Genomic DNA, 24,766 nt, shown 5'->3' on the forward strand with positions numbered 1-24,766 from the left:
ACTTAAAACATTATTCATCAAACTAATTATAAAGCAACTAAAAAGTTTCAAGAAAATATCTACATAACACAATGACACGCTATTTCTACATTATCCCTGCTAAAATCATCTACTATTATTTACATTTTTTGCCACTATATTTTCTTTCTAATTTTGAGTTTGGATTTGACTAGCTACCTAATTAGTCCTAGAAAAGAAATAAAAATCACACATGCGATCACACATGGGCCGGTCCGTTTGGCATTTATGGGTATTGAAAACTAGTTGCACACTTGCACTATAGGAAATTATATAACCATTTTATGATAAAATATTTCATTCCAAAGAGTTTTTGACTTTATATATTTGTTAGAGCAAATCGTTTCCCGTCATTGTCCAAGTATCTGAAATGGCGACAAACTTCAAATCCCTATTACCAGTTATCGGTACGGATGAAACCCTAAATTCATTATTTTCAGCAAATGTCGCACTCATCATCAAAGTTTTCATATTAAATCTCAAGGAAACTAAAATGCATGAGACAATGGTTTTTGTAGACATCAGTCCTTTAGTGGTCAAATGTGATGATGCCAACATGGCGGAGGATGCCGGCGTGGCGGAGGTTGTGGGAAAGCTGGACAGGGCCTGTCGGGACGCAGGATTCTTCTACGTAGTAAGTTAAAAACACTTTCGATAATGGAGTTCTATTTGTTTGGATTTTGTTAAAGGGTTTGATTTTGGTCGGTGATTGTTGAGCAGATTGGTCATGGAATATCGGAGGATTTTATAAGGAAGGTGAGAGTGATGTCGCATCAATTCTTCGAGCTTCCTTATGAAGAGAAACTTAAGATCAAGATTACTCCAGCTGCTGGATACAGGTTTATTCCACTGATCTCAAAATGTGCACCAAATTTGGTATCACGATTAGTTAGATTAGATGGCTACTATATTATATATAATTTTGTTCTTAACGAAAGAAATAAATATAAAATCGTCAACTTACATATATTATTTAGAAGTCAATGGTTAAATATCTACTTCAACGTATTCCTCATCGGAATTCGATTCCAACACCTTGTAAAAAGGGTCAATGGCACGTAAAAATAGTTCTTAATTAATATCTATATTACTAATTTTTTAGTATTATTTTAATTGAAATTTTCGTGGAACTCAAATCAAACCAAACCAAATATATAAAAATATAAAAAAGTGATGTTCCATTCGGGTAAAAAACGAAGATTATTCATGGATGTTGAGTTATACAGAGGATATCAGAGAATCGGACTAAACTTAACGAATGGGAAACAAGATATGCACGAAGCCATTGATGTAAGTGTCCTATTTGCTTGAGTGATGTTTCCAAGTAGTGATTATAACTAACTGATATGGTTTTATTCTCTTATAGTGTTACAAAGAGTTTAAGCAAGGGAAGCATGGGGACATTGGAAAGGTTATGGAAGGGGCAAACCAGTGGTAAGAGTTTGAGTAAAAATATCAAAAAGAAAGGGACAAATGAGATTTCACCTTCATACTATTTCTCTCTTAAATTTTTGGTTTTGTTTTGTTTTTTGTGGTGAATTTCCATTGAAGGCCAGAGAATCCTCAAGAATACAAAGAGTTGATGGAGGAGTATATTAAGCTCTGCATAGGTGATTTACCCTTTTTACATTTCTTTTATATGTTTTGTTGAACCAAGAGGGTAAATATTAAGTTCTTAATCTTATTTCATGCATGATCTTAATTTTACAGATCTTTCTAGAAATATCTTAAGGGGAATCTCATTAGCCCTTGGTGGATCACCTTATGAGTTTGAGGGAAAGATGCTTACAGATCCGTTTTGGATAATGCGTATTCTTGGTTATCCAGGTGTAAACCAAGAAAATGTTATCGGATGGTAAGTTTTTTTCTCATTCACATTTTACTACGACGAACTTTTATTTCACTTTAGCAGTGAAGTAACTCGTCTCATCTTTTTCACTTACAGTGGAGCTCACACTGACTATGGTAAGTAAGCTTGAACTCAAATCAAGTTGATAATATTCATAAGTTTTTATTTTACTCAAGACCAACCATAACTTTGCAGGCTTGTTGTCACTTATAAATCAAGATGATGACAAAACTGCTCTTCAGGTATTATTGGTCTTATTTGGTAGCTAATATTTTTGTCAAAACTACTAAACAACACATCGTGGAAAACCCGTAATTAAGCTAAGCTATATGAAGAGCCTAATGGGTATTGTCGTGAAAAACAGGGTAATTGTTAAAACTTGCGAGACATACAAGTTATAGATAAAATGAACTAACATAACTACGATTTTGCCATCCCTCATTTTTGCAAATATAAGAGGATATTATTTGCCTATCTAGTGCATATTCTCTCTATTATTACTATGATCATTTTTATAATTTTTATGCTTATATTTGAAAAGGTGAGAGACTTGGCCGGCGATTGGATACCAGTTATTCCGATCCCTGGATCATTTGTCTGCAACATCGGTGACATGCTAAAGGTTTGTTTCGTCTCACACTTTCTGATCTTTCTTACATTTCAACTAGTCCTTAAAATGTTTTTTGAGTCATATACGCAGATTCTTTCTAACGGAGTTTACGAATCCACACTTCATAGAGTGATCAATAACTCTCCCCGATACCGTGTTTGCGTCGGATTCTTTTACGAGGTACTAAATTTGTAACATTCTTTGTCTGTTTTCCTCATTCGGCTTTGGAATCATGTTTTCAATTATCTTGTTCAGACGAACTTCGACGCAGCGGTGGAGCCGTTGGATATCTTCAAAGAGAAGTACCCAGGAAAAGGAACATCCCAAGTTTTCAAAAGAGTTGTCTATGGGGAGCATCTGGTTCACAAACTCCAGACCACTTTTCAAAATTTAGTGGAACACAGTTAATGTTAATGGTTTGGATGGTCATTGAAATGAAAAAAATGAAATATCAAATTGTAATTTGATTTCTATACTACAATAAAGAATTCTACAGTTTGTTTACCAATCGGCTAGTTTTAGTAATTTACTCATTTGAGTAAAAACAATGGGATGCCTCTATATATAAAAATCAATAGAGATTACAAAATGATATAAATGAAAATGCAAAGTGTTGGCATTTTCTTTCAGTATCATAAAACATGGTTTAAGTTATGTGTCAGTGGACCAATGTTCTTCACTGTCCAAAAGTAATCTTCTAAATCGTAAAGCCGCCTGAAATATTCACACCCAACAACACAACAATATTAAACTTGAAAGTTGAAAGTTGAAACCAAACCAAATTGGTTGAGACTCGAGGGTCGAGCCACTATAGTTCTTAAGATCCCAGTGGATTTACAGTTTTAGTTAAGTTATATCAGATTCGTTCTCTAGTAAAACCCATTTGGAGTTTGTGTTATTAGTATAAAGCAAGGTAAAGTAAGAAGTTAACTTACGCTAAATCTTCTAAAGTGTCTGCTTTGTTGATAGACTTCCCTTCCGGTAGTTCAAGACAAGAATGATGCGCTATCATCTCCTTTATCGTGTATTTCGTGCTCTTAACATCGTTATTCCACAAGATGCTCTGTTACACAATACCCCAAACCTGAAAATTAAATCTTATCCAGGGAAATTATCTTTTACTCTTGAAAGGGTTTTCGTTTTTACCTTTCTAAGGTATTTCTTTTTCACATCTTCCCAGTGTGATTTTCCTTTTGGAGAGAAAATTGAAGCATTCCACATAGCTCCTCTTGCAACCATAACTGATGCAGCGCCTTTATGGGAACCAAAAAAAACAGCAAACAGTAAAGGGTTATATAAATCAGAGGTGAATCAAGTATAAACATTAGCACATGGCAGATAAAAAATGTTGTAGGGCTATATTTGCAAGTCTCATGAATCTGAATTCAATAAGTGTATCATGTGTACCTGTTGCGGTTTTAATGCGAGAAAAATCATCATATTCTAAAACATCGCCATTTGCAATGACGGGAATGGATAATGCTGCCACCACATCTGCAATCTCATCCCATTTAGCAGGATCTCTTGGCCTGTCTGCAATTTTCCTGTATTTTAAGGAAGGAGGAATCAATTACCAACTTTGATTAAAACAGCTTAAAGGAATGAGAACAAACTAACAACAGTGGTGTATATTACCTCCCATGTACAGCAAGAGCTGGTACACCAAGTTTCTCGATTCTCCTAGCCAATTCAACAGTATCTGCTGGTGATTTTAATAGACGAATCTTGCAAGTAACCGGTACGTCTAAGTTCCTCTTAAGTGTTGCCAAAATCTGGGATGGAGAAGATACCATATGAGGTGAACAATTAAAATAGATCAGTAAGAAACAAACATATAACTAAGAATTCACAGAGTCATACATCATGAATTAGCTCGGGTTTACTTAACAAAGCAGCACCCATTCCACCTTGGATAGAGAATGCCTTGGGGCAACCCATATTAATATCAATAGTTGCAACGTCATTACACCTAATGATGACAGAAAGAAATTCAGTTTCAAATTTTGTAAAACACAAGTAACGTTGACTCTTTTCAACCTCAGTTAAAAAAAAGATGACTAAACTTACACAATCTCAGAAGCCTTTAGAGCCCTAACAGCATCAGAAGTTCCCATCTGAAAAACAACCCTACTTTTTTCTTCATCACATGTGCTAAAGACTACATTATCTGTTCCTTTCTCCACAAACTCAGATGTCCCAGAAGCAACTGTAGAGGGAGAACTACAATAAGAATTTGAGAATCAGGAAGAACCACAGAAAGAAGCCTATATGATTCATAAAGATAAGCAGGGGAACACCAAAGAAAATATCTTGTTTAAGTCTCTCCGTAGCAAAATCTATTAATGTCTACCAAAGAGATGCACTAATGGAGCCAGGTTCCACTATAGAGCTAAAGTCATTACAAACAGTCCATATTGACTGTAGACAGAACAATCATATCGAGCGAGCTATACACAGAATTTACCATTTCAAAGGAGACTTCAATTAGTTACAAGTGAGACCCCAATATGGCACCATATCAAAACCTAGATAGTTCTTTGCATATATCTTAAACAATGTTGGTTCAATGCTTAGTTCTAAACGATTAAACACAGTAGTTTGGATCAATCTCATCTTTCACTTCAAACAATAAGAGAAACTAAGTTAGCTAGCAGAATCTGAGAACCAAATGAATAATTCAAAAAATCACATTAACACCATAAGGAAGATTACAAAAAAGTGTTTACCATTGAGTCGGCGTTCGCATTTAACAAGCTTATGATCAATAATCTCTTCACCGTATGTGATATCGGCGCCGTATTCCGCCGCCAACATCCTGAAAGAGAGCGTTCCCTAAACAACAGAACACCTCCCGGAATAAGCAAAGCCGAAAGCGAGAACAAAGAAACTAGGAACTAGTTTCACGATTTCGACTTACCACACGAACCATGGGAGCAAGAACAAGCTTGTTCTGATAATCCATCTTCGTCTTCTTCTTCTTCGTGGCACCGTCAAACGTAGCCACGAAAAATTCGAAGACGCCGCTGCTAGATCTGCGCACAAATTTGTTTTGTTTTTGCTTCAGGAAAAAAAAAAACTTTCAGATGGGCTTCTTAGTAAATGGGCCGAATTAGGCCCATTATAGTGGCTTCTGTCATGATTTATGCTTATGTACTAAGTAAGAACTCGTAATCTCATTGTAATTATGATATTTTTTTTTAGCTTAACACTCGTTTCCTTATGAGATAAAAACTAATGGAAATACACTTTTTATCAAACAAAATTGGATGAAAATAGTATTTTTAGTATATCCATTTCCATGCTCTGTTCACAATCTCATCTTCTACAAACGGGCGCAATGACCACATCAGACTGTAAGTCTCTAGCTCACCAGATGATGACTTCAAACTAAGCGATCTCACAATCTTATCCTGCAAAGACAGTATCCATTTCTCTTCAGTAAGTTTTGAGTTTTAAAGAATCAAACATGAAGAGAAGGGCTTTCAAATTCCACACCTGCATAACATAGTTCTGCTTCATCATACTGTAAATAACTGCAATAAGTGCAGCGTACTCTGTAACTTCAGGTCCTTGAGGTAATTGTACAGTCTCGTTCTCCTAAAACAAACACATCCATACTACATTACTCTTCTCTGAAACCGTTTTTCAAGTTAGTTTACCCGAGAACAAAATTCTGTTGACATCTTACCTCATCACATGTTACTTGTTGCAATCCATCACTTGAGTCTTTATCTAGCTGTGTGGCAGACTCAATTGCAAGGGCGGCCTCATCAGTGAGACGTTCCAGCTCAATCAACAAGTTTTTGGCTGCAACATTCACATCTTACAAGGTTCAAAAGGTACAATTGCTTATAGAAGAAACCGAAAATATGATAATGTGGGATGAGTGATGAAATGAAACAGTAGCTAATACATTACCTTTGATTAGGTGGTCAGAAAGTCCTGATAGAGATGTATGCACTTCTTATTCCGGTATTTTTTGTTTTCAGATAAGAAACGGAAGACCAAGTCGGGAAGACGAAGAAGAAGAGCAAGAAAAAAAAGGAGCAACATGTTAAGCAGAAGAGAAGAAGAATGTTCCTAAAACATGAAACTTTTCACATAACTTTTAAGCCAAGAGCTGATCAGTAACTTACAAGCTCTTGTGCTTTGTGCAGCATCATGGATATTAATACATCCTGCCTCGATATATGATTTAAGCCGCCTTGTTTCATTCTTCTTGATAATGTTCTCAATCAACTTGGACGAAGTAACTATTGGAGGGCGTTGAAGAAAACCTGAAAGTAGTAATTTCATAAGAAACAATGTCAACCTGCAATCGAAAGTAGTGAAGGTTTATGCAAAGTGAACGTACTTAGTCCTTGCTGAAACCGTAGAAGAAAGTTGTTTGCAGCATTCCCTAGTTCTTCAAGCTGCGTGATTCTATAATCATTACAAAAATTCAAGATTCAGAGGGACTCAATGTGAACATACTTGAAAGTAGTTATAACAGAATCAAAAGCAAAACAATAAATTTACACTGTCATAAAGTCTTTGAAAATCTCGGAAATTTTCTTCTTCAGTTCTATTCTCGTTTCCATGTCCTCGTCTTTCAGTCTAAAAGAACACAAGTAACATTGTTTCAAGTAAACAAGTATTTGCATGCCCAAGTATCGATTTTTCAGTGGGAAATCAAAACAGGAGCTTCGATGATCCAATAAGGCAACGATCTACTTATACTAATAAGTAATCGGAACTAATCACAACCAATCATCAGACTTTTGAGAACCAGTCGACCATGATAAGAGAAGGGAGAGAGAGAGAGAGAAATCAAAAACCAGGGTTCGATTTTTCAAGGAGATCACGAGAGACGTACGTAGTGGTGAAAAATTACGTCGGCTAAGCACGGAGAAAGCTGAGTGGGCGCCGGAGAAGGTCGATCACGGCGGTGCAGACGGCGGAGAGAACAGAAGGTCGAGAGATATCGTCTTAGGGCTTTTTTTTTTTTTTTTTTTGGGCAAAGATCGTCTTAGGGCTTTAGCTTCAAACTCAATTTGGAGATTTTTAAGTTTTTGACGTTTTGCGAAACTCTACTTCTTCTTTTTTGTTTTTTCAGAAACTACTCTTTTTATTTCCCCTCTGGCCTCTGCTGTGACGTTATTGAAACAAAAATGGTTCGGTGAAAACAAAGCTGAAGATTTGTTGAGCTTTTTTTTTGGTTCACCACGGAACAATTGTCTTCTTACTTTTTACCAACCTCTTTCCCATATATATACACACATCAATCGTATCAGAAAGAAATCAATACAGTGGAAATAGCTGTACAAACACAAACAAAAAATCGAGTCATGTGAGAGTGAGACTGAGTGTGAGGCGTTTAAAAAACTGTGCCTCAACTGACTCGAAAATTCGAACCCATGTTTTGGTCTCATGTCATTGGTGTTGGCGTTGAGTATTGTTTCCTTTACTGTGACCTTTAGTGCCTCCTCCTCTGTACAACTTTGTGTGACTGTTCTGTCCATATGAAGAGTTCTTGACGCCTTTGGTTCCTGAGAGTGGGCTCGTTCCAAACACTCGTTGTTGGTTTCTCGCACCTTTAGTTGAAACTGCAGCGGGGGCGAGTGGAGTGTTGTATGAACCGTTTCTCACAGTCACGGCACGAGGACTTCCATAGAAAGGTTGCACGGACGGGGTGGTGGCCCCGTTGATGAGTCCCACTCGCGGACTACTATAAGGACTCGTTGTGTTGAGCAACATTTCCTGGTTAATCAGATTTTGCAATCAGAACAAAAAAATGTTGTTTTACTAGCCAAACAAGTGAGGTTGAGAGTAACTGAAACAACATCTTAGGTACGTTTAACTTGAAAGAAGCAATGGAGCTGTTTTGATACGTACCCTTTGAGGAGTCTGGTAAAAAGTAGGACCTGAGGCCATCCGAGGAGAAGAATTGTTCACAGTTTGTGGATATGAGACTCGGCGATGATTGCCTCCTGTGTCAATCCGTGAAGCTGGTCTGCTGCCACCAACCCAACCATCGTGGCTTTTCCTAAGATTGACAAATGCTGGTGGCTCCTGTCTCATGAAGTAGTAAGAGCTGTGGTGTTCTTCTCTGCATAAAGTAGGAGTTGGAGCCCATTGTTGTCCTTTCGAAGAAGGGTCTTGATAGCTCTGGAAAGTGCAGGAGGATTTAGAATATGAGTGGCCCACGAAAGGGATGTTTGCTGGTATGAAACTCGGTGTCTGTTTCCGGTAAGGAAGTCCTGGAAACAACGCTATACTACTCCAGTCTTCGATTGTGATTCCTTGTTTTGCAGCGAGATCGAACACTTGTTTCTCTTCAACTCCTAAACCCATGAGCAAATTCCATAGGTTTCTCTGGGCTTCCCTTTGGTTGTAAATAATTTGGTCCCTCATTGCCATTTCAAACTGTAGTTCCGTATTACCCATCCCCTAGATTTGTTGAAAACAACAATAAATGTGAATCGTAATGTAAGAACTTCATGGTCAAGAAAATAAGGCACTGTTCTGTTTATTCTACTTACCAGGAGCTTATACTGATTAAGAATATGCAGATACGTTTTGTTTCCATTGTTATTTATTGCTTCATTGAGCATATCCTGTAGTTCGCAACGATGTTTTTCATTTTCTTCAATATCCTGTAAAACAAAAATAATAAGGATAATAAGCAATGACCATGATGAAGTGCAAAGTTGAAATATATGATAAAGAAAAAGGTTTACCCTCTGGTAGTTAACACCGGCTTCATCATTGTCGCGGATATTATCAAGTATTACTTGTCGTCTGCTACTTAGAGCTTCGACAACATCTTTCTCTGTCGCCTATAAAACAAAGAAGAGGTTACAGTAATGCAACATATTGACCTCTGAATTAGGAGAAGCTTTAGCAGCTAACCTGTTTCGCAATTGCATCATCAAGATGCTGAAGTTCAGTGCGATTTCTGAGGTTAGTTTCCTCAAGCTCAAATAACGCCTTCTGTAAGTTTATACGGTCTTGAACATTTTCACTGATCTGGTGGCTTAAACCATCCAACCAAGAAAGTTCACGTTCAACACCTCTTTCAAAAGGTTTGATGCTTAGCTGCGACTCTTTTTCAGCTAGTTGTGTCTTCAGCTGAGAAACCTCACTCTATGAAAGCAAAGCTCTGAGTTATATACTGTTACTATATTCATTTTGTAACAGAAGTAGATAAAAGTAATTAACTTACTTGAAGATTGTCGATCATTCGTTGGTAGTCTGACATATGAGTATCGATGGTACCAATATTTTTCTAAATTGCATGAAAAGTGAATAGTAAGTACTTCTGGACCAATTAAAAGTCTCATGAAATAGAATTATTCAACGAAAATTATTGTCACCTGGATGTGTGTCTTAATCTCTTTTGCTCGGTCAGCATATTTCAATGTGTTTACAGTATGATGATACTGACTATCAGCAGGTGATATAGTTGCAACCATCACTGTCTGGGAGTTCCCACTCAGACCATCTTTGAGAATCCGCGTAAGTTTGCTGAAATTATACATGTGTGTAAGCCAAAAATAATGACCATCTTAAGATAAGAAAGATCACATATCGACACGTACCTGTTTCGGTATGGTACATAAGCAAGACCCTTTTTGTGTTGCTTCCCCAAAGCATTTATGCAATTTGCTAGTGCAAGGAGTGAGCGATTGATATTTGCTCCATCCCTCAATTTTTGACCTCCATTGTTTGTCTCAGCAGCTCTTTCACTCCCAGCAAGATCTACAAGGGCGAGTTTCCCTCTCATGACTTGATTTTGATTCTTTTGCCTTCTTTTGACTGCAATCTCTAGAACTGCATGAGACCTGGTAATTGGCAAACAAATTCATATAGGCCATGAGCCACTGCTGGTTTGGACTCAAGAAAATCTAAGATTGTTTTACTCCAGAATAAATCCCATTGCTGTGAAACTGAGATCTAGCGATTTGGATAGACATACTCCAACATTAACAGCTTGTTTCGGAGGTAGTAATGCTCACCTTGATGATGTTCCATTCATCTCTGTGCTCTCAGTTTTTCGTCTACTGTTCCCCAAGTTCAGCAGCTCAAGAATCCTATCAGCAGAATGGACCTACAAACGAAACACTTTAACTTAGTCTCCTAGCTGCAAACGCCAAAAAGATGGTGAAAATTTTGAAGAACACAAACGATATGGTTTTCCTATCAGCACAAAATCTCAAATAGAAATACTAACATATACAAAATTGGGAGGCAGGGGAAGAACTTCAATGTAAACCATACAACATTAATTCTTCTAAAGGGTTCCCATATGCAAACAAAATTGCTAATAAATGTGACACACAAAATGATATGATCTAAATGATGTCATAATGGAAACCTTAAGGTGATCTCTACAACTCAGGTTTAGCAGTACATTAAATGATCTTGTTGCATCTAGAAGAGAAGAAAAGTATGGACCTTTATTGATCGCAGGCCTGCAACTACTATTCCCTGCTCTGGATCCTCTCTAAGCTCTAAATGACCAGAGGATTTTTCAAGCAGATCGTAGATAACCTGAGTTACATTATGAGAAAAAAGGATTAATACTCGTAATGGTAAGAAAACAATATAAACCAAAATAATCAATTTTATCAAACTAAGCCTTACTTCATTGTAAACTTCAAGATATGAGCAAGTCACTTCAAACTCATCTGAGCTCTTGTCACTCTTGATCATATCAAAAATAGTATTCAAGCTGAGAACCATCAATCCAGGATCACTTCGAGTTCCAACCATTGTATATGTTTTGCCACTGAACAAAATTGCATAATTGAGTCAGATAACAAAAAAAAATTCCTAGTAATGTTCATGTCGCTTTTGCAACTCGAATATGCTAATGCTAAATAATACTATTGAAGATGATTTACATAACTGCATACCTTCCAGTGGAACCATAGGCAAAAACTGTAGCATTGAGTCCATGAACAACACTAGAGATCACAGAAGACATACTCCTATACACATTCTGAAAACCAATACATGTTTAGATTCATAGATTTACATCCAAAAACACACAAACCTTAAACCACAAGTTCCACTCACTTACTGAGAAAGTCACATACACACAACAAATCTAAACATTGAGAACCAAAGATCTCTAGAGATCACAAATTTGCAGAGAGAGGAACGAACCTTGTTGGTGCTCTCAGGTCCAAAAGCATGATCAAAACAATATTTCTTCTCTTTAGTCCGATTCTGAATTCGGTCAAGATAATCCTTGGATAAGTCTGGGTCTAACACAACCACTTCCTAAAATCGAAAACAAAAAATTAGGGCGAAAATTTAAAATCGAAAAAAGCTTGAAATCAGAAAAATCAAACAAATTCTGAAGAGACCTTAGAGTTATTCACTCGAACAATGTCTCTACCACGTTCTTTCTCCATTAACGGTCTACATTTCACAGCAACCTACCGGAAAACACAGAGAATTAAACCGGTCAAGAAATTTTCAGACGAATTAAACCGGAAATTTTCTACGAGGATTGCTAACCGTGAGTGTAGTGGTCTTCTTCGCAGCTGGAGCTCTAATGCTTGGCATTTCGTCAGTATAGAGCCAAAATTTTCCCAATGTGAGGTTAAATTTTCCCTATGCAGACTTTCTCGGAAACGAAACAGAGTCTCTTAACGATCAGAGAAACTCACAGCTAGCGAAGAATTAAACAAAAAAAATCTGAGCTGAGAAGAAGAAAATTTCAGCTGAGCTAAGAGGATAGAATTCAAAATGTTTGATAGTTTCAAGATTCTCTCTCTCTCTGTGAAATTTCACCGTTTCAAAATTTAAGCTGGGAAATAAAAATTTAATAAATGCTTGAGACTTGAGAGATTTCTCTAAACATAAAACGAGAAAGAAAAAAAAAACAGTAAGAGGGAAAAATAAAGATCGTGCGAGAGGGATATTGAGGACAGATCACATTGTGTGACGGTGCATTTTGTTTAAGATGTGGTAATGCCATCAGAGCCGTTGATTATGTATTTGACCGGCTACGATCAACCTTTACCATATAGAAGTAGAGTGTTTTTTGTGGATGAGTTATTAACTTTAAAGTGGCGATTTAATTTAGTCCAACAGCTTTTTTAATTTTGGGTTTATGTGGCAAATTGAATTTTAAACAAATTTAATTTGACGAAGTTGTGAACTCTGTTACACGACGTGCCATCTAATACCATAGGATATACAATATATGCTGACGTGACGAATAAATAAATTTCATATTTGCTAATAATTTCATTAAAATATGTTCGTGTTGTTGACAATTTTCTTTTACCTATAAAAAGTGATACTACCGCGAGACCATCTCCAACTCTAATCGATATTTCTTCTCTGTTATGGAGTAATAATCTTTTTAATTTACTCTATATATTACTCTAAAATAGAGTAAATGGTAAGCTTACTTTATATCTAAAGTAACTTTATTTTTTACACTCAAACTATTTTTATACAGAATCAAAAATAGAAAAATACAATAGAGATGGTCTTAGGCCTAAGCATAAATTTAGCTCTGTCCAGTTTCTTCCGAATATTGGATCATTCGGATTGTGTAATCTATTAGGCCTAGAAAAAGTTTAGCCAGAATAGTTTGGATGTAGTTCGGTTGAAGATAGAAATCGGGAAATCATTTATGATAAGCTTCTTTCCAATAATTCATTTACACACGAATGAGAAGATGCTTAAAAATCGCTAGATTACAAATTTTTTTGTCATGGTTAGTTGGTTCATCCGGTATTCCAACATTCAATAAAAGTAAATACTATAAATAAGCATTCTACATTTATAAAAAGAAAGATTCAATCGAGTCTGATTTCATCTAAAAGAGGGAAATATTTTACCAACCTTACTGACTCATAACTACGAAAGACATCACATCGATATCCTCCATAATTTTGGTAGTTCAAGTTTATTTATTCTCAACAATATGTCAATATCAAAAGCAATATATACCCATTAACAAACAAAAAGAAACGGTATCTAACTGCAACATATAGTGAAGAAGGCCAAAGTTCTACACAAACAATTCTCCTTCGTCACTGTTTATAAACGTATAAACTCGTATAAGTTCTTATAAGCAATAATCCGGAATAACGACAGTAGAAAATAAATGCTAGTTGTACATTTTAGTAGTTGAATCTCTGACAAAAAAATAAAAATAAAGGAAGAACTAAATTTAACAGAATCATAATTTATGACTGGTAAACTATAATTAATCATACTTTATAATTAAAATTTAACAAAATTAATTAAATAATGATTTTCCTAGGTGAAGATATGATATTATGATTTATGATCTCCAATAATTTATGATTGGTAAACCTACAATATAGTAAATTTCTTTATTTATTTTTTGTTATTTCGCCCATCTTGCACATTACCAACGAAGTCATAATTTTATATGAAATCCTTAGTTATTTATGCATTACGACTACCCACATAGAAGTATGGGTACTCACACCTAGTTTATTTACAATTTAATATGCATTGCATGTTCTAAAATTTCAACTTGAAGTTTATGATAAAATATAAATACGGAACAGTATGTTTATCGAAAAAAAAAAAACTTGAAGTTTATATCTCACCGAAGAATCTTCCGGCTCATCAATGGTACATAAATTATAATAAGGTGCTCGTTCATATCTAGCTTTATCATTTATAACATACGAAAATGTAACAGTTGAATTGCTAGCAGAAAATTAGCAGTGGTGGTGGTGGTAGTGGTCTTGTTAGTTGTTAGTGATTTGTTTAGTCTATAATAAATACTAAAGAGATGTTATTGGTTCCTAAAGAAATTTTCATGACCTTAATAATATTATAAAAAGTAAATAAATGAAAGATTAATTTAAACTATTGCTAGAAAGTTGTTTAATTCTTATTGATTATTTTCTCACAATTTTGTAAAATTTTCCAAATAATATCATTATTTTGATGATACTTTCATGACTTTATTTTAAGAAGAAAAATATAGAAAGTTATATACTAATAACACAATAATTTAATTTATTAAACAATCATTGATTCTTTTGTTTTAATTGAATAACACAAAACTTTTAATGACTTTATAAAAGTATGAATCCAATAACTCCAAATTTATGAAGATTTTAAATTTTTTTTTACAAATTTTAAACTAATAGTACCAAACTTTAACAAACTTTTAAAAATATTAATTTGATAACAACAAATTTTACATAATATTTTAAGTTAATAAAACTCAAATTAAATCACAAACCAATAACACTCCCAAAATATCAATTTAACGTCACAAGTACAAGATTGAAACTCATTAAATATGTATGATGTATCCTACTATATTATTTGGGAAGTACATTTTAAATGTAACCTTAATTTTTGTAATTAATTACATGACAATGCCATTAGAAAAATTTAATCAAAAACAAAATCTTTTAATAACACATTAAGATTACCAAAATCATTTAACGACAATATTCATCTCTTAATTATAGGCTTATTGGATTTAAAGACGGGTCATCAAAGATTTTCTAACTAAAGCAAAATATACTGAATATTCAAATATCTATCTATTACCAAATTATAAACAATTAAGTTCGTAAAACAATTTAATATTTTATATACGAAATAAAGTAAATCTTAATCACATAAAAATTAGCACAAAAAAAAATATGGTACATTCAGGTCTATAGTATTTTTGCAAGACTTTTTTGGTGGATTTGGGTAAAAGTGCATTCGGGTCATATGGTACATTCACCTATTAAATAAATATGGTATACTCCTATGTTATTAGCTAAAATGTTTAGATTATAATTCAGAGTCATATCATAAATAAAATTACTATTAATAAAATAAATGGCTTTTTGGCAAGACGGATTTGGAGGGACGGGTTTTTGAATCAACATTAATAAAAAAAGTAAAATATAATTAATCCACCATTTCAATACGGGTTAAATCTTTAATTTATTATTTTTTAAGACCACTAATATTAAACATATCAAATCATCCTAATTTAGAAAAAATTATATAAAACCAAAAATGTTATGTGGTATGTATAATGTTACTATATATAAACTTAAACTATAAAATATAAATGTATTAGAGAATGATACAATTTGCAAAACTTTTATATAGAATAAATAATTCTTAAATTTTAAAAATTACTACTTTAAAAAAAAATCACGGAACGGGTAAAGAAATTACATAACGGGTTTTATTTTGGAATTGGGTTATATGGTGGATGTATTTGAATTAATATTTATAAAATTTTAAAATATTATTAATATGTTGTTTTAATAGGGGTTAAAACTTCAGTTTTTTAACAATTGTCTCATGGATTCGTGGTATAGTGTTACTTAATAACAATTATAAACTGTAAAATATAAATATTTTATAAAAATAAAATTTGCAAATTTTAATATATATTACTTTTAAAAAATAAATCATCCCCTGGTATACCGAGGGTTAAAATCTAGTCCATGATTGTTACGGCATACCAAACTTACATGATAACTAAAGAGTCTTAGGTTAAAACTGTGGTAGTCAATATATGAAGAGTGTTGTTGATTTAATTTGCGAAGCAAGAAAGAACTAAAATTTTAAGACATTCCAAAAGACTCTGTATCATTCTGAAGGTTTGAGCTTGGAAAGCGAGCACGTGAGTCGCTCGTGAAACTATATAATTTACGAAAACTCTAAATACACCCCAATAGTATTATTTCATTCAAAACACACCCCACAATTTATTTAAAAGAGTCGGGGTTTTTCCAAGAACACTGGATCGTCGTCTCTCTCCTTTAGTTAGACAAAGCCTCCTTTCCCAAAACCCTAAAATCAGCCAAATTCAAATTCCGCTAACCAATTTCCATGGCAGAGGAAATTCCAGCAACAGCATCATTCACTCCATACGTCCATTCACAAACTCTAACATCTCACAATCGCGCCGTCTCCTCCGTGAAATTCTCCTCCGATGGACGTCTCCTCGCATCCGCCTCCGCCGACAAAACAATCCGCACTTACACAATCAACACCATTAACGATCCAATCGCCGAGCCCGTACAAGAATTCACCGGCCATGAAAACGGTATCTCCGATGTTGCATTCTCTTCAGACGCGAGGTTTATAGTCTCAGCTTCCGATGACAAAACCTTAAAGCTATGGGACGTTGAAACTGGTTCATTGATCAAGACGCTTATTGGACACACTAATTACGCCTTCTGTGTCAATTTCAATCCTCAATCAAATATGATTGTATCTGGTTCGTTTGATGAAACTGTTCGGATCTGGGATGTCACTACTGGAAAGTGTTTGAAAGTTCTTCCCGCGCATTCTGATCCTGTTACTGCTGTTGATTTTAATAGAGATGGGTCTCTCATTGTTTCGAGTAGCTATGATGGGTTGTGTCGTATATGGGATTCTGGGACTGGTCATTGTGTGAAAACTCTGATTGATGATGAGAATCCTCCTGTTTCGTTTGTTAGATTCTCTCCTAATGGCAAGTTTATCCTCGTTGGTACACTTGATAACACGCTGGTGAGTTCACTTGTTGAATTCCTTTCAAAGATTTGATGTTTTTAGTGTGATTACTAGTTTTGCTCTATAGTGATCTCGAAAAAAAGCATGAAGATTTTGGGTAGAGTGTGTTAGTAGAAGTTTGATGTAGGAGAAGCCAATTCAAAACTAAGTTTACAGAGAAGTTGTTAGCTTTAAGTATAGTTCTGTTGTTGGTTGATATTCAAGAGTTTCGAAGGGTCGTATCTAGAGGGTTGTAGCTTCGAAGATACATCGTCGTTTGGAGTTTGATTAATTTGCATTAGGAAATTAAATTCTTATGATTCGTTATTAATGCACTCATCTCTCCATGAACTTAGATTCTAGGTTGTGTGTTAATAGAAGTTTGATGTAGGAGAAGCCAATCCAAAGCTATTTTTGCAAAAATTGTTATCTAGTTAAGGAAAAGTTGATAGCTTTGGAACAGTTCTGTTATTGATCGAGATTCAACACTTTTGAAGGGTCGTATTTAGAGGGTTGTAAGATACATCTTCTTTTGGTGTTTGCGTCTATAGGGTATTGTTGAATAAAGGAATTCTCATGATTCGTTATAAATTTGCAGAGGTTGTGGAACATTTCGTCTGCTAAGTTCCTCAAAACATACACTGGCCACGTGAACGCACAGTATTGCATTTCCTCTGCGTTCTCCGTCACAAATGGAAAGCGAATAGTCAGTGGATCCGAGGACAACTGTGTACACATGTGGGAGCTAAACTCCAAGAAACTGCTACAGAAACTTGAGGGTCATACTGAGACCGTCATGAACGTAGCATGCCACCCGACAGAGAACTTGATCGCATCAGGCTCGCTCGACAAGACAGTAAGGATTTGGACACAGAAGAAAGAATAAATCATCACTCTCTCTCTTCAGAAATCAAACATGTAGGTACATGCCACCTTCTTCATGCAGTAATCATCTGTTGCTTACTAAGCTTGTTAGATTGATTCTAGCCTCATTATGTAAAAGTCTAATTTTTGTTTGGTGTAAGGGAAGTGCAACAGACTGTTCTAAACTTGTAATAGTTCTCTGTGTGACTCAGAACTATTTAGGTAGGTCTTAAGGCAAAGACTCCTGCAAGTGCAAAGGCATTTGAGAGAATGAACACAAATCTTCATAGGTTTACCCTTTACTCATTGTATCTATTAAGCTGATGCAATGCTTCACCAATACTATTGGTTATAAAGTAGTTTCAGGATTGAAAATTGTTCATCTGAACCATATTGATGGGTGGCTCATGGGTCAAAGTACAGATATATGACTATAAGTAGATAATGTATGGTAGTTGGTTACTTTGGTTGGCCATGATGATGAAGCTTATGGTCCCCTGGTCCTGTCCCATTTTTTACTTTTCATTTTCACTTTTATCGTAAAGTCTTCTTTTTTTTAAACCCTACAAGATTTTGAAATGGACCACTTGAAAATTTGAACCCACTCTCTCTTTTTTTGTTTTCAATTTCGAAACCAAAATTTTTTAACAAAAAGATGACTTTGTGACCTTTGTTCTGTCTTTTAGCTACACACCAGTGGGCTGTTTGCTTTTACAGCGTGTCTTTCTGTTTACATGATTCAAGAGAAAGCAACAGTTCCTAAAGACTCAGTCATGTTTGTGTCTCTCCCAATTGATACAAAGACCAAAATTCAGCTTTGGTTCTTTTGTGTAAAAGTTCTCGAGATATGCTAATAAGATTAAACATAAAAACTCTCAAAAAGAGTATAAATTGAATTCTTTATGATTGTAGTAGCAAACAATAATTGTTAGGTTTAGTGCTATCATAATAATCTATTAGTCAGGTTAAATATATTCGATTTGGTACCAAATACGAAATCAAGCTTCAACAAACGAATCTGCAATACACACACACCCATCCAAAAGTATATCTTCGACATTTTCCCCAAAAAAGTATACATTTCCTAACACGTGCTTACCAATTCTTATCATTCGAAGTAAACCATTAAACAAGAAATGTTTTCATTATTATAAATTTTTCACTAATATAAGTTTATTATTTAGTGCAAGAAAGTGCGTTGCAGATGAAAACTTATTCTATTGATCCGGGTCCATAAAGAAGAAAACAAAAATTCACCTAATACGAGTACGACTTATTCTAGTGGCTACATATTTCCCTAATCATGTGACTAAAAATCTGCTTTCAAAATTTTGACATTCAGTATTTCTTTAGATCTATATCATTAAAAATTCATTTTTTTCTTTTGCATTTTGATTCCATATTTAATACAAGATTAAAAAAAAAAAAACTAATATGTTTGTTCACTGAGCAAACCATTATTGTTGATCAGTGAACTGTGGTAACTGGCAAAAGAAGCAAATGATTCGAAATCCTACTTTCTTACAAAATCAAATTGGATAATTTTGTGAGATAATAAAAAATCAGTATAAATAAAATAAAATACATGTCGGGAAACCATTATTGTTGATCAGTGAACTGTGGTAACTGGCAAAAGATGAAAATGATGCACATAGGACTGTGTTTAACTGACTTACTTCCACTAATCAAAAGTACGATCGTATCCCTACCCATCTCTCGAGGATCTTAACTGTTGCCGTGCGTCATCTCAAGGTTGTTCTCGTCATTATCAGTCGATCAGAGTACAGAGACCGGCTCTCTGGGTTTTGTCGATCATGCCATTGCCTTGGGGCTTGTTGTTGTGGTCCGTCCTAAGGATAGAAATGTTATTACAAAGCTTTTTAAGGGGTTCTTTGGTTAATTAAGTGTTTCGTTTTGCTTAAGAGAGGTTAAAGAAGCGGGTGTCTCAATAAGTTTTGGTAAGTTTGTGAATCCCCAGTGGTGGACTCCATCTTTTCCCGTCGAATTATAACATCAGGACCGTTCATTTCAACATCATCAATTAATTCATTATGGGGTTTATCTTTAAAACATCTTTTTGAATTTATGGTTCGCTTTGGTATTGCATTATTACACTTGTATACCTGTGTAATAAAGTGTTGGATTTTGTCAAGATTAGGTAACATCACGTTTCAAAACAACAAGGCTCCAAATTAATTAACATTTTCTTCATGTAATTATCGTTTTTGAATCCCTTCCTTTCTAATTCCATGTTTCATTAAATCCACCACATGCATATGTTTCTATATATGTTAAATAAACGACTTTTCAAGTTTTTAATTTGTGTTTTCTATTTTCAGAAAATTTATGTGAAATCAAAGTTTCTTAAAAATCTCCCTCCAAGTAAATTCCAAAATAAAATAAAAATAATACTTTTACAATATACAAATAAAACTCATAAAAAACACACACACAATCTTCATCTTCCTCACTTACTCTCACCCTTTTTAAAACCAAACCCTAACTTACACAGAAAGAGAAGAAAAAAAACAAAAAAAAAATGAAGCTTCTTCTTCTCCTCCTCCTCCTCCTTCTCCTCCACATTTCTCATTCCTTCACCGTCGCTAAACCAATCACCGAGCTCCACGCTCTTCTCTCACTCAAATCCTCCTTCACCATCGACGAACACTCACCTCTCCTGACCTCATGGAACCTTTCAACAACTTTCTGTTCATGGACCGGTGTCACGTGCGACGTCTCTCTCCGTCACGTGACCTCTCTCGACCTCTCAGGTCTTAACCTCTCCGGAACTCTCTCCTCCGACGTAGCTCATTTACCTCTGCTACAGAATCTATCACTCGCTGCTAATCAGATCTCAGGTCCTATTCCGCCGCAAATCTCCAATCTCTATGAGCTTCGTCACCTCAATCTCTCCAATAATGTCTTCAACGGTTCATTTCCCGATGAACTCTCCTCTGGATTGGTGAATCTCCGTGTTCTTGACTTATACAACAACAATTTAACCGGAGATTTACCGGTTTCACTCACTAATCTCACTCAGCTCCGTCATCTTCACCTCGGTGGGAATTACTTCTCCGGCAAAATCCCGGCGACGTACGGAACCTGGCCTGTTCTCGAATACTTAGCGGTTTCCGGTAACGAGCTAACCGGTAAAATCCCTCCGGAGATCGGAAACCTAACGACTCTTCGTGAACTTTACATCGGATATTACAACGCTTTTGAAAATGGTCTTCCACCGGAGATTGGAAATTTATCAGAGCTTGTTCGGTTCGACGCTGCTAATTGTGGTTTAACCGGAGAGATTCCACCGGAGATTGGGAAGCTTCAGAAGCTAGATACGTTGTTTCTTCAAGTAAACGCATTTACAGGGACAATAACTCAAGAGCTGGGATTGATTTCAAGCTTGAAATCGATGGATCTGTCTAACAATATGTTTACCGGCGAGATTCCGACGAGTTTTTCACAGCTGAAGAACTTAACGCTTTTGAATCTCTTCAGGAATAAGCTCTACGGTGCTATACCTGAGTTCATCGGTGAAATGCCGGAGCTTGAAGTGTTGCAGCTTTGGGAGAACAATTTCACTGGTAGTATTCCTCAGAAATTGGGGGAAAATGGTAGATTAGTGATTCTTGATCTCTCTTCGAACAAACTCACCGGAACTCTGCCGCCGAATATGTGTTCTGGTAACCGGTTAATGACGTTAATCACTCTTGGCAACTTCTTGTTTGGTTCAATACCGGATTCGCTTGGTAAATGTGAGTCTCTGACCCGGATCCGGATGGGTGAGAATTTCCTTAACGGGTCGATTCCAAAGGAGCTCTTCGGGTTACCTAAATTATCTCAAGTGGAGCTCCAAGACAATTACCTTACCGGAGAGTTGCCAATAAGCGGAGGAGGAGTCTCTGGTGACCTTGGTCAGATTAGTCTTTCTAATAACCAGCTCTCTGGTTCATTACCTGCAGCTATTGGAAACTTGTCCGGTGTTCAAAAACTACTTCTTGATGGTAACAAGTTCTCTGGTTCGATTCCTCCCGAGATTGGGAGGCTTCAGCAGCTATCTAAGTTGGATTTTAGCCACAATCTGTTCTCCGGTCGGATCGCACCGGAGATCAGTCGTTGTAAGCTGCTAACGTTTGTTGATCTTAGCCGTAATGAGCTCTCAGGTGATATTCCTAATGAACTCACAGGTATGAAGATCTTGAATTACTTGAATCTTTCAAGAAACCATCTCGTTGGTTCCATACCTGTGACGATAGCATCAATGCAGAGTTTGACATCGGTTGATTTCTCTTACAACAATCTCTCCGGTTTAGTTCCCAGCACTGGACAGTTTAGTTACTTCAATTACACATCGTTTGTGGGTAACTCTCATCTTTGTGGTCCGTATTTGGGTCCTTGCGGCAAAGGAACTCACCAGTCTCATGTCAAACCTTTATCTGCTACTACGAAACTGTTACTCGTCCTTGGATTGCTCTTTTGTTCGATGGTGTTTGCTATAGTGGCCATAATCAAAGCTCGGTCCTTGCGAAATGCGAGTGAAGCCAAGGCATGGAGATTGACTGCTTTCCAGAGGCTAGACTTCACTTGTGACGATGTCTTGGACTCTCTCAAGGAAGACAACATCATCGGTAAAGGCGGTGCTGGGATTGTCTACAAAGGCACTATGCCTAAAGGCGACCTAGTCGCGGTCAAACGATTGGCTACAATGTCCCATGGATCTTCCCACGATCACGGGTTCAACGCCGAGATTCAGACGCTAGGTAGAATCAGACACAGACACATCGTGAGACTGCTCGGTTTTTGCTCCAACCACGAAACGAATCTCCTTGTGTACGAGTACATGCCTAATGGTAGCCTTGGAGAGGTTCTTCATGGAAAGAAAGGAGGTCATTTACATTGGAACACACGTTATAAGATAGCTCTTGAAGCAGCCAAGGGTCTTTGCTATCTCCACCATGATTGTTCCCCGTTGATCGTCCATAGAGATGTTAAATCCAACAACATCCTCCTCGATTCCAACTTCGAAGCTCATGTCGCCGACTTTGGTCTCGCCAAGTTCCTCCAAGATTCCGGTACTTCTGAATGTATGTCCGCAATTGCCGGCTCCTACGGCTACATAGCTCCAGGTAACAAATTTGCAGAAAATGGCATTTAATCAAACACTTGGTGGTGAAATGTAAAATCTCTGAACTTGTTTGTTCCTTGTTGAGCAGAGTACGCGTATACATTGAAGGTAGATGAGAAGAGCGATGTGTATAGTTTCGGTGTTGTTCTTCTAGAACTCATCACCGGGAAAAAACCCGTCGGAGAATTTGGCGACGGCGTTGATATTGTTCAATGGGTGAGAAGCATGACGGATTCAAATAAAGATTGTGTGCTCAAAGTAATCGATCTTAGACTCTCTTCAGTTCCAGTTCACGAGGTAACACACGTCTTCTACGTTGCGTTGCTCTGCGTTGAAGAACAAGCGGTGGAGAGGCCGACGATGCGTGAAGTCGTTCAGATTCTCACTGAGATCCCAAAAATTCCTCTTTCGAAGCAGCAAGCGGCGGAATCAGACGTGACTGAGAAAGCTCCGGCGATTAATGAATCGTCGCCGGATTCAGGAAGTCCACCGGATCTTTTAAGTAATTAGACTTTCCGGCGATTGGGTTTGGTCATTGAGGGGCAAATTTGTCTTTCTAATTTTCTTGTCACCGACGTCTCGGTAGTGGAGTTAATTACTTAATTAGCCCGTTGTTGTCTGGTTCCGGTTAAGGCAACAATTAGTGGTTTAACTCTTAAGGTTGTTGCATTTCTTTTTTCACTGCTGCCACAATTATTCGTGTAGGAATTTTGAATATGTACATTGCGGTTGAATTTTGCATGATAAGTGGTTAATTTCAGGAAATCGAATTTCGAGAACATTATGGCTTATGCATATCAGCATATATATACATGCAGTTATGTATATGATCAATCTGCCCCCGGTTCAAGTATGTCAATTGTGTTAGACCAAAAAACACTTTTGCCCCTTATATTCTTAAGAACTTCATTTAGTTTCATACTCAAGCAAAAACTAATTTTTTAGAGTTTTCGTTGTCTTAAAATGAAACTAGTGTCTCCATTATGCTGGAATCTTGCTTATGAGTTGTTACATTACATATTTTATTCTCACCTTTGCTTTTACCCTTTTGGATTGTATCTGGTTGTGGTAGCTGTTGTGTCACAACAAGACATTCCATGTGAAAAAAACACAGAGAGGGTGAAACCAAGGTATGAATGTGTTTGTGTGGGACTGAAGATGAGTAACGCTGAGAAGAGAGAAAGTGAAAGCTCACTCACAATTTGTCCAATTATTGCAAATGTATGGGTAGTGTGACACTAGTGTCTTAATGAATTCAGATGGTCCTAAGATCTTTTTTCCACTCTATTCCCTTGTCTTGAAGCAAAAATCTAATTTTAGACGAAGCATTTATGACATCTCCCTCTCATTAATTACAAGCCATATATTCAACTTTGATTTTGACTCATCAATATCAAAAAATCTTTAGACTTTAGGTGTTGTTGCTATCCTTGGTATCTAGTACTTTCTTCGATAACCATGACTATTATATTGAGATAAGAAAGATATAAAGAACAATAAGAATATTAGTTATGATATTTTAGATGTATTATGTTCAAAATTTCTTACGTTCGAATGTACATTGATGATCTTGTAAACCTAATTAAGGAGTGCCTAACTCTAGAATTAATAAGTCAGGAGTTAGTTATCAAGAAACTAGAAAGACTTGAAGATGGATTAAAGTGGTAATTAATGTTTTTCAGAGGCCAAGATTCTAATTAAGAGATGGGAAATGGCATGTTCCATTCTCTAGCTTCATATATACACTTATCGGGTGAAACTACCAGATTACGAATAGCCATTAGATGACTAACAATTGAATTCAATTTAA

General features: G+C 36.1%; 6 protein-coding genes and 1 long non-coding RNA gene across 15 annotated transcripts; 3 read left to right on the forward strand and 4 right to left on the reverse strand.

The window, feature by feature from the left end:
• Positions 1-354: 354 nt before the first annotated feature.
• Positions 355-3,270, forward strand: AT3G49630 (2-oxoglutarate (2OG) and Fe(II)-dependent oxygenase superfamily protein). Of its 3 annotated transcripts, NM_114823.3 has the most exons (12): positions 355-425; positions 537-652; positions 739-857; positions 1,245-1,308; positions 1,385-1,452; positions 1,570-1,628; positions 1,729-1,873; positions 1,964-1,983; positions 2,063-2,109; positions 2,409-2,489; positions 2,568-2,657; positions 2,733-2,906. In NM_114823.3, exons 1-12 carry the CDS (start codon positions 389-391, stop codon positions 2,883-2,885), a joined length of 999 nt encoding a protein of 332 aa, NP_190532.2. In that variant the 5' UTR covers positions 355-388; the 3' UTR covers positions 2,886-2,906. The 3 variants fall into 3 exon arrangements, with proteins under 3 accessions (NP_190532.2, NP_001325901.1, NP_001325902.1); NM_001339431.1 differs by having other exon boundaries at positions 739-1,308; NM_001339432.1 differs by lacking the exon at positions 355-425 and having other exon boundaries at positions 492-652; positions 2,733-3,270.
• Positions 2,887-5,592, reverse strand: AT3G49640 (Aldolase-type TIM barrel family protein). Of its 5 annotated transcripts, none has more exons than NM_114824.5 (9): positions 5,395-5,587; positions 5,204-5,309; positions 4,545-4,683; positions 4,338-4,446; positions 4,113-4,249; positions 3,885-4,021; positions 3,624-3,730; positions 3,413-3,540; positions 2,887-3,191 (listed from the first exon to the last, which is right to left on the reverse strand). In NM_114824.5, the coding sequence occupies exons 1-9, from the start codon at positions 5,437-5,439 to the stop codon at positions 3,110-3,112; spliced, it is 990 nt and encodes a 329-aa protein (NP_190533.3). In that variant the 5' UTR covers positions 5,440-5,587; the 3' UTR covers positions 2,887-3,109. The 5 variants fall into 5 exon arrangements, with proteins under 5 accessions (NP_190533.3, NP_001118800.1, NP_001325798.1 ...); NM_001125328.2 differs by having other exon boundaries at positions 4,545-4,697; NM_001339434.1 differs by having other exon boundaries at positions 2,901-3,540; positions 5,395-5,592.
• A 39-nt stretch (positions 5,593-5,631) lies between these two features.
• On the reverse strand, positions 5,632-7,617 carry AT3G49645 (FAD-binding protein). Of its 2 annotated transcripts, NM_001125329.2 has the most exons (8): positions 7,333-7,617; positions 6,996-7,073; positions 6,832-6,899; positions 6,614-6,754; positions 6,396-6,437; positions 6,166-6,284; positions 5,973-6,074; positions 5,632-5,887 (listed from the first exon to the last, which is right to left on the reverse strand). In NM_001125329.2, the coding sequence occupies exons 2-8, from the start codon at positions 7,055-7,057 to the stop codon at positions 5,759-5,761; spliced, it is 663 nt and encodes a 220-aa protein (NP_001118801.1). In that variant the 5' UTR covers positions 7,058-7,073; positions 7,333-7,617; the 3' UTR covers positions 5,632-5,758. The 2 variants fall into 2 exon arrangements, with proteins under 2 accessions (NP_001118801.1, NP_001325799.1); NM_001339436.1 differs by having other exon boundaries at positions 6,996-7,617.
• Positions 7,472-12,414, reverse strand: AT3G49650 (P-loop containing nucleoside triphosphate hydrolases superfamily protein). Its single transcript, NM_114825.3, has 15 exons — positions 11,985-12,414; positions 11,831-11,902; positions 11,628-11,744; positions 11,375-11,460; positions 11,103-11,247; positions 10,914-11,009; positions 10,475-10,566; positions 10,058-10,300; positions 9,833-9,983; positions 9,682-9,744; positions 9,369-9,602; positions 9,197-9,295; positions 8,999-9,112; positions 8,352-8,906; positions 7,472-8,216 (listed from the first exon to the last, which is right to left on the reverse strand). The coding sequence occupies exons 1-15, from the start codon at positions 12,030-12,032 to the stop codon at positions 7,890-7,892; spliced, it is 2,442 nt and encodes an 813-aa protein (NP_190534.1). The 5' UTR covers positions 12,033-12,414; the 3' UTR covers positions 7,472-7,889.
• Positions 12,415-16,193: 3,779 nt separating this feature from the next.
• Positions 16,194-18,343, forward strand: WDR5a (Transducin/WD40 repeat-like superfamily protein). Its single transcript, NM_114826.4, has 2 exons — positions 16,194-16,985; positions 17,566-18,343. Exons 1-2 carry the CDS (start codon positions 16,320-16,322, stop codon positions 17,851-17,853), a joined length of 954 nt encoding a protein of 317 aa, NP_190535.1. The 5' UTR covers positions 16,194-16,319; the 3' UTR covers positions 17,854-18,343.
• Positions 18,344-20,197: 1,854 nt separating this feature from the next.
• On the forward strand, positions 20,198-23,893 carry BAM2 (Leucine-rich receptor-like protein kinase family protein). Its single transcript, NM_114827.4, has 2 exons — positions 20,198-22,957; positions 23,045-23,893. The coding sequence occupies exons 1-2, from the start codon at positions 20,371-20,373 to the stop codon at positions 23,464-23,466; spliced, it is 3,009 nt and encodes a 1,002-aa protein (NP_190536.1). The 5' UTR covers positions 20,198-20,370; the 3' UTR covers positions 23,467-23,893.
• On the reverse strand, positions 20,359-21,115 carry AT3G49668. 2 transcript variants are annotated; one of them, NR_141654.1, is made up of 1 exon: positions 20,359-20,558. It is a non-coding gene; the product is annotated as an other RNA (long non-coding RNA). The 2 variants fall into 2 exon arrangements; NR_141655.1 differs by lacking the exon at positions 20,359-20,558 and adding an exon at positions 20,873-21,115.
• Positions 23,894-24,766: the final 873 nt, after the last annotated feature.

The sequence above is a fragment of the Arabidopsis thaliana genome, chromosome 3, assembly GCF_000001735.4.
Source record: "Arabidopsis thaliana chromosome 3, partial sequence".
NCBI classification, from domain to species: Eukaryota; Viridiplantae; Streptophyta; class Magnoliopsida; order Brassicales; family Brassicaceae; genus Arabidopsis; species Arabidopsis thaliana.